The sequence below is a fragment of the Phoxinus phoxinus genome (genome assembly GCF_949152265.1).
Source record: "Phoxinus phoxinus genome assembly, chromosome: 24".
Classification (NCBI taxonomy): domain Eukaryota; kingdom Metazoa; phylum Chordata; class Actinopteri; order Cypriniformes; family Leuciscidae; genus Phoxinus; species Phoxinus phoxinus.
Genome location: NC_136899.1, coordinates 18,604,536 through 18,624,703, shown reverse-complemented (window position 1 = coordinate 18,624,703; position 20,168 = coordinate 18,604,536). Strand labels below are relative to the sequence as shown.

Sequence of the window (20,168 nt, the reverse complement as noted above, 5' to 3'; positions counted from 1 at the left end):
CTTATTAAAGAACAATAATGCAGACTCCAACAAATATAATGAATACTAATGCACTGCTTGGCCCGTAATCTCTCGAGATCCAGGAAGACAATTTCACGTCTTTAACCCCCCTCCCCTCGGTACCCTCAAGCCAAATCCATAACCCCTTAAATGAGAGTCTCAATGCACACATGGTGCACAAGGACCACATCTCCCTCTCAGGAGTGTTTTAAGCAGCTGGGACAGGGTTCCGTGCAGCATAGTCTATTTCTGGAAAACTCTGTCATCCGTGTCAGTGTTAAGGTGCCATCACGGTGCCTGGGGTCACACACATGTACTTTAGCACCTTTTAAATCAGACGCCTTCTGTGATTGATGAAGTGAACAAGGAGCATCTCAAAGACTCTGTACATAGACTTACACCTGCGATCCTGCCGTCTTAGTGCAGAACATAGGTAAGAGTGTAATACAAAGGCAAAGCGCGAGATAAAAGACTCTGCTCTTTACTGAGCCATTGCACATTTAAGTAAGAGTGGCAGGCCTTTGATCCTAGTGTTTAATTCAGAATACCTCATTCCACGATAATATGCATAGCTGCATATGTAAAACGCTTTTGCCTCTTAGACACATTAATTCGCAGACTCACAAATGTTTTTGACAATTGCATTGCCTCAAGTGGAGCATTTCCACCTAAATTTGCTTCTCGCCATTCTAAAGTAAAGCTATTAATTGTGTGTGGATGCGTTACCACCGCGTAACTTTTTCCTCTCCCTGTTTTGCTTCAGTCATGTAATTGCAGTAGACAATCAGATGCCTGCTTTATGGGTGCATGGTAGAACTGTCACTTCCTGTTGGGTGCAGATAACACGGGAGCTGTCACAACCACTTACTCTGCGCTAATGCGCCCCACGCAGAGCTGATAGTTTCATTGAATCAATCAGGGTCTTCTGTTTTCCCAGCTTCACATCTCGCTTGGCATGCAGCTCTTTATCTTGTTAACAAGACATAATGAACAGTTGGTGAAAACTTCAGGCACTTCAGGGGACATGACGCAAACAAAATGCGAGTGCAGCTTTGCAAAGTCAATGTGTATATATCTATTCATTGTGGTCTGTAGTTGTGTCAATGATCATTCAAGTAGAATTCTTGTTACAGCACTCCACTTTTGAGAAGTACTACACAGTTGTCTTGATGTGCTACTTAAAGTCTCTTCATTAAGATCCTTCTGAATCAAAAGAAAGGCATAAAGTGTCCTAGTGCACCTACGGTTGCTAATCTTTGCTCTTCCTGAACTCCCTGGAGCCTTTTGGGAAAGCAATAGGTGGTTTGTTGACCTTGTGGCATGCTGTGAGACAAACCACAATGGGAAGGCTAATGCCCCAAACCTCTTGAACTTTGACTTCATGATAAATGCAAAGCAAATTAATTGCCAGAATTCAATGAAAGAGCAGACACGCAAGTGAAATAAAAGAAGTCCGCCTATGAAGAGCGGATTCCCTTCCAACTTTGCATAGAGGACAAAGGTCCAAATTAATTGGAGTGTCCTATACCTCCTGCTGTGGATCTTTGTGACTTCAACTTAGAGCTAAAGCTATAACGACCTCTTGCCACCTGAACCGATGTTTGAAAAATGTGGAAAACTTCAGTTGAAATCTCTTTAAAGCCCTCCATTCAGGAACATCTGCTACATGTGGTTTGGTCATCTTTTGTAGACGTTTAAGAGGCGATAAATTTCATCTTGATGAGGGAAGCCTCTTTTAGATTAGCCGCCCAATTAAATCTGGAGACAGAAATAAACAGGCAAACAGAGACTCCACTGTGGATATCTCCATTATCTGGTCACAAGGCCTGTTCTGATGACTGCAAGATTTCTGTCGCTTTTTCAGTTTGCACTTCCACAAACACACATTGCTTTGTTCCGCTACAGTTCTTCTATGGACACACTGAATGTCAGATGAAAATTCTTTGAATTCTGCAAAAAATGGATTGTGTCATATAACCAGAAGGAGGACTTATAAAAAAAGAAGGACACATAGTTCTGTTTTTCCTTTTTCATTTATTGGCACAGGACAACATTCTGTTGACATTAAAGAACACAAACTTGAGCTTGAAAACAGCAGACGTTTCATAAAGAAGGCTTACAGGAAAGGAAGTATAATAAAAAGAACAGAGAGATCTTTTTGTCAGCATATGCACAGCAGATAAGTAAACGTGCAAAAACACATCTCCCTTTCATAAGAAGAGGATTTTCAACCATAAAGGCTACGGACAGAGCAGCTCCAAATCAGATTGGCCACATGTTGTACATTGTATGAAGCACTTGGTTTCCCAAAAGATGTTTTGAGTCACCGGTTTATGATCAATGAAGCTGCTATGTTCTCAGAAACAAGTCTCCTGGAACTGGAAAAGCATTTTTGTCCTAAACCCTTTTTCAAAATGCTTTCATTTTGTACCTTGAAAGCACGAGCACGGACCTTCTATGCTCCACAGTGACACTCAAAAACATTTTGTACATTGAAAACCTTTGATGCAGCCAGTGATATAACACAGAAGACTTGACATGTCTAAAGAAGCTATGGACACCGCAGAAGGGGATTTTGGGGGAAATAACACACTGGTTGTGGATGGAGTGAAAAGCGCATGAAAATCCAATTACACCAGTGCTGTCTGTGTGGCTACAGCTGGTAGTCTGCCCGCTGCCCCAGAGCAACAACATGCCATCCTGTCAAACCCCAGACTACTGCCCACACCAGCGCTGACACTACGAGAAAGAGATGAACAGCGGAAGAAAATGCCAAATGAAGAAAGATTTGTGTGGGTTCAAAAGAAGCATTAGGGAGAAGTTTGACATTTCTTTTAATATTATCTTAGTCGAATTAATGACAACCTTATCTGAAAAAGCAATGTACTTATTTTAAATATTCATGTTATTATTAGAATCAAATGCTGTACCATTAACACCACAGCCACTATTCTCATTGATAAAGCTGAGTTACTCCAATCCACATAAATTGAACTACACTCATGCTAAATTCACATATAAAATAACATGACTAGTGGCCATGAAGCAGCTTGCAAAAAACACAAAACAAAACAGAAAAGACCTGCTTTACTTGTCCTGGCTGTTTGGGTTATCGTCGGGATTGTGGAGTAAAATGCAAAGGGACAGCTCTGTGTTAGTTGAGCTTTGATATGGTGACCTTAAGGTCTTGCTTATTTGACATCCCACAAGTAGTTATCAAAACTTTCAGTGGTGACCATTCGGGTAAACTCTGTTCCTCAGAACCACCACAGGAGGCAAATGGTGTCGTATGCCTGGATAGTGCTGGATATGATCAAACCACCTGGTGACATTCAGATAACGCTCTTTCTCCAGTATAGCCAATTCCACCTAAGAAAAAGTGAGGACAAACATGAAATGGTGAAAATTAAAAGTCAAACTAATGTGTATAACACTACAGAGACATCCAATACAGTGCCTGCAAAAAGCTTTCACCCCATTAAGCTTTGTTGTTTAACTGAGTTTATCTAAAATAATTACAACATTATATATACTATATAATATACAGCCTTTTATATAACTATAAAATGTTAAACAAAAAACTTCCATAAGTATTCACTCTTTAATATTGCACAATGTGTGTCAATTACACTACCGGTCAAAAGGTTTGGATCGGTACGATTTTTTAAATGTTTTTAAAAGAAGTTTCATCTGCTCAACAAGGCTGCATTTATTTGATAAAAAAAAAAATAAAAAAAACAGTAATATTCTTGAATATTATGACAATTTAAAATAATTATATAGTTTTCTAAAATATATATTTTAAAATGTAATTTATTCCTGTGATCAAATCTGAATTTAGAGCATCCAGTCTTCAGTCAAGTCAAGTCACATTTATTTATATATGCAAATAATGTCAAAAAGTTTCCAGAAGAAAAACGCATCACAGTCCAGCTTAAGTTTAGTGATGTTTAATTTCTGTTTTAAAAAAAGTTATTAATTTAGTTCATATATAAATATAGCCGCTCTGGAGTAAACCGTGAGGTCATCGTCCAGCTCAGTTCAGTTCTTGTATTATAGTGTCATTACAGGCAGATCAATATTATTGTTGAATATTAAATTAAATGTTAAATTTCAGTAATCATTCAAATATAATGATTTGATGCTCAAAAAACATTATTAATTCATTAGTTTCAATGTTGAAAACAGTTAAATACAAAAAAAATGCACGATTCTTTGATAAATAGAAAGAATTTCATTTACTTGAAATAAAATATTTTGTAACACTATAAATGTCTTTACTGTCACTTTTGGTCAATTTAATTAATCCTTTATAAATAAAAGTATTGATTTATTTTATTTCTTTCCCACTCCTCCCCCCAAAAAAAAAAAAAAATCTTACTGAACCCAAACTTTTGAAGGGTAGCGTTTAATGTTATAAAAGCTTTCTATTTCAGATAAATGCTGTTCTTTTGAACTTTCTATTCATCAAAGAACCCTGAAATAAAATGTAAAAAACAATTGCAGGCATTTCTATTCAATTTGACATGACAAATGCCAAACAAGTTCCTTTGTTGTTCAATGTTTTACAACAGTAACGAATGAAATCTACAAAGTGGTGAAAACATTTTTTAGACACTCTATGTCTAACTGACTTTATCTCCAGGGGGTTTAAACTTAGTGACACACCAATGCCTTCTGGGTAATGACAACTCTCTGTCAGTCATTAGTCAGTCAATTACAAGCACTGACATGTGAAGATGTGATATTCTACTCCCTTTCTCTCTAATTCTCATTTCATCCCTCTCTTCCTGTCTCAATGGGCTCCTTCAGGCTCCTTAAACTTCCTTGGCTGCTGTCCTGGGAAATGACATCACTGTGTGTCTCATCTTTTTGCTGTGTCAGGTTTCTCCTGTGCTTGAAGCGTCTTACTGTTTTAATTGGAACTCTGCATCACTTCTCTCAAACGACTGAAGTTCACCGCTGAGGGACTTACAACAATGTGGTGAATGCCGTAATACATGAGGATGTCTGCCAGGGTGAAGATGTTCCCAGCCAGGTAAACTTTATCCTCCAGGTATTGGTTAAGTTCCTGCAAGGGAAGTATAAAATGAGGTGACTCTGGGCCTGCTGTGCTGCCAAAGATTATTGGAGGGTTAACAGCGCTTCTGACCATCATGCATAAGAACAGGAATACAACTTGAGATGCATTTTACACTGACAGTCTCAAAGCTTGCTTTAAACAAAGCACATTATACGATACACTGACACATGAAAATTGGTTCACGAATAGTATAGAAGGATCACCAACATATAAAAGCAATGGTAATAATATAGCTGCAAGCAGCAATCACCGGGGCCAAGCGCAAGCAAGACGACAAGACATGCCAAAGTGGCTGGGAGTGTGAGACCCACTGCAGCAAGGAGCAATTAAAGACATTTGAAGATGAATTTTGGCAAAATGGTTGAAAAATCACATACAATAACTAAAAATATGATTATCACTTTCGACCAATAGGTGGCGCAGTTACGAAACTGATGTGATGTGGTCAGAGTGAAGTGACAATGACACATACAAAGTTTGGTGTCAATATGTCAAGGCATTGCAGATATAAAGCCTGAATAGTCATTTTGGCATCATGCCTCAACTTTGCCACTGCGGTATACAAAAACGGTTTTGTCTATCGACACGAAATCCATAACTTTTACTCGGCACAGTCTGGAGATGACACGATCCGATTTTGGTGAAAATCGGACGTTCGGTCTAGGAGGAGTTCGAAAAAGTAGGTTTTAAAAGAAAATAAAGATGGCGGACAGGAACTTTGATTGACTATGGCAAAATTGGTATCTATGTTTTCAGCATAACCCAAGGAATCTATTGAGATCAGTGTCATTACTATAGGCAAATTTATTCAAAAGTTATTAGCATTTTTGGAAATTTCATTATAACTTTTGACCAAAAGGTGGCGCTGTCTCATAAATTTTTGAGTACTTTTAGGGCGTTGTACTGATGACCCATACTGAGTTTCGTAACGATACGTTCATGCGTTCATAAAATACAGCATTTTAGCACATAATTCAAAATGGCCGACAGCCAAAATGGCCGATATGGGAAAATTGGATATCAGTCGACTCAGCACGATGCCCTGAATCTAACGAGACCACTTTTGTGATTTTTGGACAAACCGTTCAGAAGTTATAAGCAAAAATATAAATTCTTCATATCTCCGGACCAGTAGGTGGCGCTGCGCCGAAACGCAGCATGTAGCCTCAGGTCATGCTTGTGATGACATGTACCAAATTTGGTCTGAATCCGATAAAGCGTTGTGGAGATACGGCCTTACGTCTGTTTTTGCAAGCGCTACGTAAAATTTATTTGCGCGGTATTCGAGAACGGTAATTCGAATCAACTTGAATTCCATAACTTTTTGTCGTCATGGTCTGGAGTCGATCTGGTTCAATTTTCGTGAAATTCGGAGCAACGGCCTAGGAGGAGTTCGAAAAAGTAGGTTTTTTGGAAAATTCAAAATGGCGGGAAAACTATTATGACGGAAAATGACGTCATAGGGTGCAGTCGAATCGTCGTGAGCTCAGGAATCAGAGGAAAAAAGAATTTTGTTGATAGGCCTTACGGTTCAAAAGTTATTAGCATACAATTTCTGAAACTTTGGACAGGTGGTGGCGCTAGAGGGAATGAGTTAGAAACACCAAAATTGGTGTATTTGATGTTGGGAATGTCCTCTGTCAGAATGTCAAACCAAAACAACTTTCCCGCATACGCTTCTATGGGCTGCCATAGACGCCCAGTCGGAAGAAAAAGAAGAAGAAGAAGAACCGGAACAGATACAATAGGTGCCCGCACCTTCAGTGCTTGGCCCCTAATTATAACACCATTGTTCCATTTACTGTGCCTTAAGAGATTACAGCGGCTGGCAGTTTAACAGGGCTCCAGATTGCAAATAAAATAAGCACAAACTAGACTTTGCAACAATTTAAAATCTAACCATTTGCATCAATATGTGGTTTTATCAGATTGACCCTTTTGAGGAGATGCTAGTTAACTGCATTTTTAAATTACATGCCAGTGACTCTTTCCCTGCTATATATGATATCTTTCTGTTATGTTGTGTTTAAGAACACCAATTTCTGTGGTAAAACCACTGCATAACCTGTTTGTGGCTTATTGCTTTATTGATGACTTTAAAAGTGACTCATCTGATCTACTTTAACACTGGATCAATATGCATTAAAAAAGCCTATTGAGAATGGAAGATGACCATCTAAAGGCTAGAGGCATTCAAACACTTCAGTGAAGGTAAAATTAATTGTAATATATATTGTAGTTTAAAGGGTCTCTGATTGACGGAGTTCAGGCAGACAAGTGCGTGTGCTTGTCTGAGTGTGTGTAAAAGAGTGGCTCATCTAAACACTGTTCACTGCCTCCATTAGCCCTCAAGACGCTGTGCTGTATTGTGCACAAGTGCTGAAGATGCTCCTTCTGTCCCCTGAGACCTATACACACACACACACACACACACACACACACACACACACACACCACCCCCGCTGTAGTATCCAGGCTTTGGAAAGTTTCACATCAAACTCACAGTTGCTCGAGGTAGAGTGGATGGACAGCCTACAGACACATCTGTGTTACGCTGGACCGTGTTGAGTTATGAGACGTTGGCCTAGGGGTTTATACATTCTCTCTGAAATGAAGCTTAACATTGAACACAGTTCTGCACACAATTGTATAAAGTGATATGATTGTGTTAGAACTATATACGGTTTAGATTGTATGGCGCAAAATAATTTTTCATATTAAACTATGTTATTCCCTTAACTAAGACGAGTTGATACATACCTCTCTCGTCTCAGTGCGTACACTTAATCGAAAAGCGCAACGTTTTGTTTTGCGTCACCGTCCTAGGTCGAATTACACTACTCGAGTAACTGTATTTAAATAGGGAAAACGTGGAGGTGTTTGGTAGCTTCTCTGCTTGGCCCCTATTGAATGAACTGGGCTAAGCTAAGTGCTATCAAAGTGTTGCGGCGCGCCAGAGCGATTAAGTGTATGCACTGAGACGAGAGAGGTATGCATCAACTCGTCTTAGTTAAGGGAATAACATAGTTTAATATGAAAAAACGGTGGAGTATCCCTTTAAAGAAAAATAAGAAGAATCGACTCTGAACCGCCTAAACGAGTGGTCAGTAATTTGAATCTTTGTTATGGCTAAATGTTACTGGGTAACACATTTGCCTAATGTCCGCCTCTGGTCTTCATTGACTGCCCGCGGACAACGTCTACTTTGGCCCTCGAGCTGATGTTGTGTACATGTCAGGAAGACGCTACTCTGCAAAAGCAAATTCTCTTTATAAACACTTCCAAAGGATGAGGTTGTGAAGAGTAAGTGGTTAAAATTATCACAACGATACAACAGCAGTCTATCCTTCTGATGGTTGCTTCTCAAATCTCTGTGAGGTCTAAATAGGATTTACAAAAAGCTTATCCATTAAAGATGGGTCAGTACCCACTTTATTAGACCAACTTGCTCCTCAGAATCACAACCTGTACGTATGATTAATTACGGAGTTATACATTTTCTCCTGATAGATCAAAATACAGTTTTGTGTTTTATATTGTTTATGTCTCCATCTAACTCACGTTATTAATGTCTTACTGAAATACTTCTGCTAATCAGCTGTGGGCCCACTATTACCTAAAACTGTGTCCATTAATGCAGATTGTCTGTCATTCTTACTATTTTGAGTAATGATAAAGGATAGAGCAAGATTTGTTTTTTTACAAACTTTAATGTTAAATCGGTCATTCATTAGTGCTTGGCTAACGTATGCGCTATAATAATAGATTTAATGCTACAGTTCCCACATGTGCACCTCAAGAAATATACACATCGGTTTGTTGATGGACATACACTTGTTGATGGTGAGGAATTACAGTTGCAACATCATGATGAACGTCAAACTGAGTAGCGGGTCACTGAGAAACGTCCTGCTCAAGTCGTCCTTGTGATGGAGGCTCGGGTTGAATAACTAGTTCTTCCAATTTTTCATCATCGGACTCGCACTCGAATTGATATGGTAAAATCGTTTACGTTAAAACGCTATCATTACCTGTGTTTAGGGCTGTGATATACTTCAATAAAATACATTTTGAAATAAAATAATAATAATAAACGAGGCTCAAACATCAATTTCGTAACATACATGCGTGTTTATTTGAGCACTTCCGTCAATGAAACATCGCACTGTAAAGCATTGAAATAAAATATCATTAAATAATATTAACGTTTTCCTCACAAAGACGCGTGGTATAGCCTCTGCACTTTGAGAGGGATCAGGGATGTGAGACATGAGCAGAAAGACCATCTCTTTTTTTTTTTGTATATCTTCATGTTTTCTACTTGTTGTAAAAGGTATGAAGAGCGAATTTTATCTTCCACAAGGGCAAGACATTTAGGCTGTGTTTGATTTTGCGCTGCCAGAGAAAGCGAAACTAAAATCACCCACGCGTGTGAAACGCGCTTTACAAATAAACTTGACGCGCCTTACCAAGTCAATAAGCACAAACTGTGTTAAAAAGAATTTGACATACAAGTAAAAAGGTAGGCTATCTTTCCTACACCCTTTTTCTACTTTATCACAGTAAAGAATGTGAATATAATAGGCCTACTTTAAAGTGAACTAAAGGAAAAAAACGTTTAGGCTATAATCCCCTGCAAAAATGGGTGAGACTTGAATGAAGATTTGGGAAAAGAAGAGATTCCATTTCCAGTGGAATAACTACTGGAATAGTGTTAAATTCACAGATAATCGTGAGACCAGATCGCAAAACAGAATACTAAGCTGTAATGCTCAGAAAATCCAAACGGCTTGATTATTGAGAGTGATTAGGCTTTATGAAGATTAAAAAGAAAGGAGTGACTTTGTGTGAGGATTTTTTGTTCATTGTATGGTGGTTGTGTCCACACACTGCAAATACACATTTATATGCAAAGACCATATAAAAGTGAATTTTGCATCCGATGACCTCTTTAAAGCAACATCAAAGCACTTTTCCTCTTCGGTCCCCCTACAGGTTGGGAGCGGAATTGTCCATTACCGCTGTCGTACATAATTTAGTCTACCACAGACTATCGTAGCACGCACGCTATTTGTTTATCCAGCACCGGCTTTGGAAATAACGATGTCCACAGACAAGGTAGAGTATGCTGCATGATTTTATGAAACTATGATGTATTGCGACATCAGAAACGCTTGCTATTTCTTTTTAGATTGTGGGAAATCGGTACATTTTAAACGGTCTAGCAATAGCAAGATAGGTTTACACAAGGATGAAAAATAAAAACTTAGCCATTTGCATTGTCTGTGAAAATCTTGAGCATTTAATTAGAAAAAAAGTTGCAGAGACAGGTTACACTGTTTTAGTGGCTGCATTGCTATATAATTGGAATAGTTAGCAAAATCTACTTGCCCCGTTAGCTTCTATGTTGCTACTTCTAACTTTCTGAGTAACTAAAGTTTTAAATTACGATTCATGCCTGCAAGTGTTTGACCTTGACCATCAGTCCTGCATCTTGTAGCCTCTTCAGCTCTCGCCAACGAGTGTAAGCTGGTCTAAATGTTCACTCTAGTTCGAGCTCTTTCTCTATCATGCTCCCGTTTTCTTTTCTTCACCTCCTCTGACATCATACTCTTCCTTTTATTTGTAGACTCCGTCATGATGACAATTCAAAAGCTACCTTGCTGCTAGGTATCACTATATGCATAGTGCGGTTATAGCCGATAGAAGACCGAAAAGCGAATGCAGAAGTGCCGTTCACCCTGTTACGAGTTGATGAACCACTGAAACGATTTTGGAAACATTATTTTAAGGTACAAAATAATCTTTGGTGTTGCTTTAAGGACTGTTTCACAGGTGCATGTGGGAATAATTGTTTTAGGTTCATTGCAAGCACTAAAAACATTATTCAATCCCTTTCCAATAAAGATATGCAAATCTAATTTGGATTTTACATTGAGTTTTAAGACTGTGGCTTCAATGTTACCCAATTTACAGTTTTACTCTGAAACAAAGCTCTCTCTTACAGTCGATTCAGCTTTTCTTATCTTCAAATCCACTCATCAAGTATGAGCTTTATCCTGGTCAATGTAAACTCTCCCTTGAGTCTTGTTGTTACTCTAGTGTCTATTCCTGTAGGCTGCAGGACTCGTTTCTCCTGCTTTAAATGTTGTGATCCTGCCTTACAGAGTGCTTTGAGTTGGTCAGACAGTGGCGTGCCGTGGGCATTACATCAGCCCTTCATTACTGTTTAAACTGCCACTATTAACCAGCGATCAGCAACGCTCTGCTCTACACCCATGCTCGGACAGCACTGCACCACACACTGACAGCTACCGCCGAGAGGCGTCCATCCCGCTGAGTGCCTGTGTTAACGAGACTGGCTCTCACTGTCCACAGACAGACGTTTTATACCTTTAATCCCTTCTGAACTGATCGCAGGACAGCGTGTGACCCCTGCTACCCTCAGCATGTCAATTAAAGACCAACTGACAAGACTGCAGTGCAGATGTGTCTGATTCAAAACTCCACCTCTATTATCGAGAAACCATTGTGACCACATAGATGCTGAGTTTGGAGTGGCAAAGTCTCACACTTTGGATTAAATGAGAGGATGGTTCTTTAATAATTTGAATATGTTTAAGGGGGCATTTACCCTGGGCACGTTTGCTGCTGTCCGAGTTTGAGTGTGATTGTTCCCGGTGCCCCCCGCAGTGTTGGTCTGGTTTCACACTCAACTTGATTCTGTCGAACACTGCATTTGCATTCATCTTGCGTCATCACAAACGTACAGTGCAGATGATAGAAAACAGAACACATGTCAATATAGTGTTTTTTATTAATTTGGTGATATTATGTGCAGCATGAGTAAACAACACTTGGGTTTACTGAATGGGTGTCACATGAATGCGGTGTCACAATATCCTTCTATCTGCAAACAAAGAGACAGCGGATTGCGAACCATTCATTTGAAGGGTTGGGAACAGAGAATCGGTTCTTATCCAGAACCGGTGGTGTTTTTTGAAAAATACCGGAACCGTGTGAAATTCCTAAGTTTCGGTTCCGAAACCGGTTCTGGTGTCAGATATCATTGCAGAGAGAGAGAGAACGTATAAGATAGAGCTGCATGAATAATCTTTAAAAAAATCACACCAGAACATTTAAATCTGTTTCCGCTGCCGCTGACCCAGAGAGAGCAGTTGTCAATGTACGAGACAGCTTCACTTTCAGTCTTTTCAACCACACAGTATCAATATTTCTGTTACAAATATGCAAGTGATCACAGAAGTATAGAAGTTTATTGTTTGAGTATAAACACTGATGACTACGGTAGCAACCAAAATAGAGTAAATCCCTTTTTGAAAGTAGTCGCTTCAAATAAGGAGTATAGTAACGTGTGACTGTTAAAACGTCAGTCGGTTATTTTAAGGTGTCATTACAGTGTAATTATTAGGGCTGGGACGATACACCTAGTATCTCCCGATTCGGATACTTGGGTGCCAATACGATATGTATTGCGATTTTTTTAAGAATTGCAATTCTACAAGTATTGCGATTTAATATTGCAATTTTTTTAACACTGGAGATTAGACCATCGGGAAAAGTTAAATCATACACTTATACAGACTCTACATGACGTATAAGATGAGTCATGTTTACAAAAACAAATCATCACATCTTTCTGACTTTTATACAATACTACATTCTCTTGAATAAATGATTCAATAACAAATAAAAAATTTTAACAGTCACCTGTCACCACTTAGTGGCGAAACAATGTAATCGATAAATGCGTTATTTTAAGCACCAAGTTTCTATCAAAAGCTGATTTTGATCGCTATCGTAGACATCAGTATTCATATTTGAACTTTTAATAGAAGTTTAATAGATAGACGAATTGAAAGATCGCATGGGTGTTTGAATCAAATTCACAGTCTTTTAAAGATGAATCGTGCAGCTCTATTGTCTTATCTCATCATATAAGTAGCGCGAGGGCTTTTCAGTGCTTTCAGTCTCACGTCTCTTCCACGCGTCCACTTGGGATATACGTCACTCAACACTCATAGATAACGACACATTTCATCCTCTGGCTAACTTCTGTCAACCTCATCTACAAGCAAGGACACAAATAATTGAATTTGAATTAATATCGATTCTGGAATAAAATAATCGATTTTAGAATCATAAAAAAAAAATTAAAAAAAAATTGCGATAGCTATAGGTGAATCGATTTTTTCGCCCAGCCCTAGTAATTATGTGTTTAAGTACTGAGTAATATTAAGTGACAACATAGGATTTGGTTGAGGGTTAGTTGCATGTAATTATGCACCGATACCAGTATCGGTAGACTAACAGAGAGAAGTAGCACCAACTTATAAAACTTAAACTTTTTTATTTATTTTTTTAAATGATCGAGCGTTTCGCTAGATAAGACCCTTATTCATCGTCTGGTATCGTTTAAATCCTGTTGAAGCGGCACTGACACTGTCATTTGGACCTTGAACCGTTTGGTCGCCAGTGAAGTACATTACATGGAGAAATGTTTTCATCAAAAACCTTAATTTCTTTTCGACTGAAGAAAGAAAGACATGGACATCTTGGATGACATCGGGGTGAGTACATTATCAGCAAAAGTTTTTTTTAAAGTGAACTAATCCTTTAAGCTATGACGTAGTCTAATGACATCAGCTAAAATGGATGGCCAGCAGGGGGCCCTCACCCTGTGGTCTGTGTGGGTCCTAACGCCCCAGTATAGTGACGGGGACACTATAGTGTCAAAAAGCACCGTCCTTCGGATGAGATGTTAAACCGAGGTCCAGTCTCTCTGCGGTCACAAAAAATCTCAGGATGTCCTTCGAAAGAGTAGGGGTGTAACCCCGGCATCCTGGCCAAATTTGCCCAGTGGCCTCTGTCCATCATGGCCTCCTAATCATCCCAATATATATAGTAGTAGTATTCTAAATGGCTTCATCACTCTGTCTCCTCTCCACCAGTAAGCTGGAGTGTGGTGGGCGTTCTGGCGCAATATGGCTGCCGTCGCATCATCCAGGTGATGCTGCACATTAGTGGTCGTTGAGGGGATTCCCCCTTCTATGTAAATCGCTTTGAGTGTCGAGAAAAGCGCTATGTAAAGGTAAGTAATTATTATTAAATATGCCCCTCTATCTGAGCTGCACCAATCACATCGGGTTATCTGATATAAGCGGGGCAGAGGCCAGATGACATTAGTCATTAGTAGGGCTGTCCGTTAAACGCGTTATTAACTGCTTTAACGCAAACCCATTTTAACGGCGTCAATTTTTTTATCGCGAGATTAACGCCTAGCAAACTTTGTCGTTTTTTTCCCATGCTTTTGCAACAACTAGTAACGTTATTAAAACTACAACACCACACCGGATCTAGCTAGACCAGAAACAAAACAACAGGCACGCCGCACACACCTGTTTGGGCTTGCGATGCGAACCGGCCAAAGAGTGAATGAGAAGCGCAGCGCCGAGCCGTGTCTAGGACAACTGAGCGCGTCTAGCATATCGGACGCGCACTTTCTCAGTTTATGGCCAGCAATAAAAACGCTGAATGGCGCCGCCGGTGTATACATTCATAGAGAATAATGTGTTCGAATTTTAAATACGAGGCGCTGCACGACGCGGCGCTTCTCGTCTGAACGTTACGTTTTGAGTGGATGAATGATGAGCGCGAGACGCCGAAATGCCAATAAGATTCTGAATGGAAAGTTTACTTTTAAAAAGTTGCCAAATGGTTCAATTGAAAGACCAAAGTGATCTGTGTGTTTTGTCGTTATGAACTGAGCTATCATCGCAGCACGTAGTCGCAGCAGTCTGAACTTGATGGCCAAGCACACACACAGCTGATGCGTTTCTATAACGTTACCTCGTCAGTATTTCTTTCACCCTTTTATTGATGGACAGTGTTACATCGTGTGAGAGATTATTTGCTCCAAGTGAGAATGTTAGTGTGGAATTGAACACAGTATATGCCAATGTTGTTTTCAATAAAAAAAAAACATTTGCACAAAGCAAGCCATGTTGATAAGAGCATTAAAATGAGAAAAAATAATGGGACAAAAAGAAATCAAGAGACATTTAGAATTGATAAAAATGTGCGATTGATCGCGAGTTAACTATGACATTAATGCGATTAATCGCGATTAAATATTTTAATCGTTTGACAGCCCTAGTCATTAGTAAACATTGCAAGATGGCTATGGATGAACACCAGTTGTTTGAAACGGCTTTGGGCGCTACAATGAAAGATTTAGACTTGCCTTTTTCTCTAAAAGAGGAACAGAAGACAGTGCTCGAATCGTTCCTTTGCAAGAAGGAAGTTTTTGCTGTTTTGCCGACCGGATACAGCAGAGTGTAATCTACCAGTTAGCTTCGCTCAAGTTCGAACCCGAAGACAGACACGAGAGGCGGGGAACAGAGTAGACGTGATAAATTTGAAGTTGCAAAAGAAAGAACGCCGTGGATCAGGAGGTGAGGTGAATTAACAGACTGCAATAGCCTGAACTTAAGTTGGACCCAACTTTTCAAATTGAATCAACATTTTCCTAAGTACTAGATGTGTTGGGTTATTTAACATGACATTTTAATTATATTATGCTGAAATGAACGAAATTACTCAAAAAAAGATTTGTTCATTTTGCTGAATGAGATTCAAAGATCCGAGTCAGTAAAATGATCCGAACTTTCCACTACTACTCCGCTGGTAGCTAAGCGTATGGGGCTTAGTGATACGGCATTTCATGCAGACAGTGCCCAGTTTCAAACTAAACTGCCAGTGTGAAAGCACCCTTAGATGCAAGTCTTCCAAAATGGACTGGGTGAATGTATAACAATGGCAATCTATGCAGGATTCTGGACACCTCTTATCCACACTATTCCTGCGCCTTTTTTTAACACTGTTAAAAAAACATGTAAACTATTAAACACTGACTAGTTAACACCATGAGAGTTCAGAATCACACACACCAGAGGCACATTCAAAAATAAGAGAGACACAACTAGGCCTGTCACGATAACAAATTTTGCTGGACGATAAATTGTCCAAGAAATTATCGCGATAAACGATAATATTGTCGATCTGAGACCATTTTCATCTATGTGCAGGTGCATGTGCATGTTTACTGTGTTACCGGCAGTGTTGTGCCAGTTCATACTTAAAAAGAACTAGCTCAAAGTTCAGTTCACACACAGATGATAATGAACTAGTTCATGTTCATAGTTCTTTTTTCTTTTTTTATGAACTAAGTTCACATATCTAAAAATGAACTAGTTTACGTTCATTTGTTAAATTCTTTTAACAAAGATGTAGGCTATTATTAATAATAATGTTATTTCAACACAATATCTCGTTATTTCGAAATAATATGTGTGCGTGCATCTGTAAATCCGGTGACGCGTGTATTGATTTTTATTAATAAGAAAGTGTTTTCTCTAAAAGTGTCGACTCGGCTGCAAAGATGAATTTGACGATCGTCATCTCCGTGTGAACGCGCTTATAGAGAGAAATGCACATAAATAAGCCTAATAATGGATTAAATAATCAGAGAGTAGGCTTTTTCTTTTTTCGTTTTGAATTATTTCGTTTAAAGACATTTCAAGCTTTGTGTATTTGGTGTATTTGTCATGTCTTTGTGAGGCATACACTGAGTTTCGTTAAGTTAGGATGTGCTCTATGTGCTTCTAGCGCGGGCGCCTCCGTTATATTTGTTTCGTCGGCCTATTCATTAAATACAGGCAATTGGTTGATGAAAAATTGATTAAAATTAAGATACAATTTATACAAAACGAAATTCACTTTAAAGAAAGGCTTTCTATAACAACTTCAACTTCAACGGTCAAAATCATGTCTGACCCGCTCCATGTCTCATATTGCGCATCCTATCTTACTCGGTAGTGCTGTTCACTTTTCATAAATCAACATAAATGGAAAAAAAAAATAACATTATAATATTTTAACAAATATGAAACGCGCTTTTTTTTTTATGGCTACAACAGTATAGTGGGCCTACATAGCCTTAGCCTACTCTCTATTTGTACAAATTTCTGCACATTAATTTAATTCTGAATTTTAAACACACAAGTTGAAAGGCATTTGTTCAAATCAAGTTCACGGATAATTGTGTGTGCATTTATTAGCCTAATCATTATGATACTAAAATCCTAACAGGCTATGCTATGTACAAAAAATCAGATGAGTTCTCTCGAAAAATCTCTCGTTCACGTTCATTGTATGAAAAGTGATTCGTTCAGTTCAGCGTTCTGCGAAAATATGAACGTCGTTCATTGAATGCGTTCATGCACAACACTGGGTTTTAGTCGATACTGTTTTACAACAAATGCAACATACCGGCTCGCTCAGGTTAAGTGGTTCACCACGGTCATTCGGTTTAAATCCGAAGTGCTCCCACACTGAAGCTGTCGCGTTTGGCTTTGAAACCGTCTCGTCTTTTCGCTCTACTCTGCAGTCGCCTCAAGCACTCCCGCCTTCCCACACAAAGTCCATGTGACTGACAAGCGCCGCCTCCCCACACAAAAAACAATGCAACTGACAAGAGGGTTCACTTCTCCTACGCTAAGGAAACGAGAGTTGTCATTCAGTCGCGGAAAACAAACAAGTATGCAAATTAAATTATCGCGGCTAGAAAAATTATCGAGGTCATTTTTTTTTTATCGTGCGATTAATCGATTTATCGACTATCGCGACAGGCCTAGACACAACCAATTCCTCTCTGAACTTTTGTCTGTTTGTTTTTCATATACTTAAAAGAGTTTTCATACTTCAAGTATGCTCAGATTTCTATTCTAATAATGTTGGTTGTTTCATTTGTCACTGCATTTACATTGCATTTGTTACATGTATTAAGTTTTTCCTCACTTTGTATGTGCAGAAATTTACCAGAATTCCATTTAAGTGTAAATATTATTTAAAACATATTTCTCACAATTCTTTCACATTAAATCTTTATATTGTCTGAAGCATTGTTAGACAAAAAAACCACTGTGCAACAAAAAATGTGTACCAGGCCCTTTTTTTTAAATTATAAATAAATAAATAAAAACACTTAGCCGAACCCTTACTCATCATCATCTTACCTTCAATATAACTTTGACCTCTTCTTTAGAACAGTTGTCTAGTCGTGTTATTCTGTGTTCGATCCATTGCTGGACCACGGCTCTCTGTTCAGCGCTGTCTCCTAGCAGCTCAGCTCTCTTGGCCTCATGGACCAGATGGGATGCTATAGTGACCAAACCAATCAATGCCGGTCCGTTGTTGTTTTGGAGAACAGGGACCTACAATTGGACAAATAAATTATTTTAAACAAATATTAAAAATCTACTTTCCAGATGAAAGCAATCAACAAGCATGGATCAATTAATCAAATAAGAGGAACAGAAAAAAACATAGGGAAAAAAACCTAATATGGAATTTAATACAACATAAAAACATAATAAACTTTAATTAGCTGTTAACTTCAGCTGTCAAGAAATTAGCCAAATCAAGGGTTTTTCCGTGTTTCATAAAATGTATGCTAATGAACTAATAATGATGTTTGCATGCACATAGTTTTGAGGCTGATGAAGAGAGTCATTACTTAATATGAAGTTGACCAAACACACCGTTATCAATCCCAATATTCAACCTGTCATTTTAAGTGTTGCAGCCAATGGTTGCAGTTTTACATACAAATAAATAAACTAATCTAACAAAGAAACAATATGTTAATGTTAAAAAATCTTTAAGAACATAGGCCTACTATTGATGCTGACAGCATTCCAGGTTTTTTTTTTTTTTTTTTATGGGACTAGGCCTATGTATTGTATTGCAATATCTTTGTATTGTTATTATTATGATTATCATCAGTATTAATTATTATTATGATTAACATCATTATTAATGGTATGAATGCAAATAATAGTGTTCACTCGGTGTCTGTAGTATAGTTCAAATCAAATAGTTGGGGACAATAAATAAATAACATTTCTAGGCTACCTCTGAACCTTTTCTCTTTGGAAATAAATGACAACTGAATGAACCTCAAATACACCTGGTGGGTTTAAAGGTGCTCTTGATATTTGTTCAATTTGTTTAAAGTAATTTTTACTTTTGGGGGATCCACATGCTGCTGCAATACAAGTTATCTAAAATGTGGTCTTTTTGAAGCCTAGTGGGTTTTTGTTTTGTAAATTTGTAAATACTCCAAGGTATTTTATGTGCCAACGACTCTCTAACATTGTATCTAAAATACATGGGCAAAGTATTAACGTTAGCTAGTAATAGGCTATTTTGTGTGTCTGTCTTTGATGCTCCAAATGTCACACAACACAGATATGTCAGTTGGGCTACTAACACAAACATTTATTTAGGAACTTATGAAATCAATAAAATATGAATGTCAAAATGCTGCTAAATCATGATAAATGGAAAATGGTAACTAAGTTATACTGAAATCGTATAGTAATATATTCCCTCTGATTTAACGTTAACTTACACCAGTCATTCATTCAATCGATACCTAATATATGTCATAATACCTAACACAAACGCATCTTTAAATATAATACAGGCTCTTGACTCCAAGTATATCACGTTCATCGCTTGATTCACCTTTTTGCCTCCCTGCGTGCTGTATTTATTAGGCTTTTTTAATCCTAGAAATCTCTCGAGCGAGCTCAGCTCCCGAAGCGCCATCTTGATTACACCGGAAACCAAAATGACACACAAAACGCTCGCTGATTGGTGGAGATCCTCTAGTCCCGCCCCTGTCACATCATGATGGACAGATGAGAGACTCTGATGAGACCACGTGCTGATTCTAATGCTTGATTTCATCTGGTAGCCTATATAAATAAAAATAGGAAACCAGGTACGTTTATGGCCCTTTTAAATGTTTTCATCAAGCAAAACCAAATATTATTTTTATTTTTATTATTATTTATTAATACTGATAATAAAAATTGTAAAGCTCACTAATCTATTTTCCAAATTAGGCCTAATATATTCAAGTTTAGTTTATTTGATTAATTTATTTGTATGGTCTGTTTTATTTTTAGCAAACAATCTACTTAGTGAATGTAGTTTC

At 38.2% G+C, this 20,168-nt stretch overlaps 1 protein-coding gene across 1 annotated transcript; it reads right to left on the bottom strand.

The window, feature by feature from the left end:
* Positions 1-2,023: 2,023 nt before the first annotated feature.
* eef1e1 (eukaryotic translation elongation factor 1 epsilon 1) lies at positions 2,024-19,849 on the bottom strand. The gene is made up of 4 exons (XM_079602135.1): positions 19,694-19,849; positions 18,181-18,378; positions 4,976-5,071; positions 2,024-3,369 (listed from the first exon to the last, which is right to left on the bottom strand). Exons 1-4 carry the CDS (start codon positions 19,775-19,777, stop codon positions 3,226-3,228), a joined length of 522 nt encoding a protein of 173 aa, XP_079458261.1. The 5' UTR covers positions 19,778-19,849; the 3' UTR covers positions 2,024-3,225.
* Between the last annotated feature and the right edge of the window lie 319 nt (positions 19,850-20,168).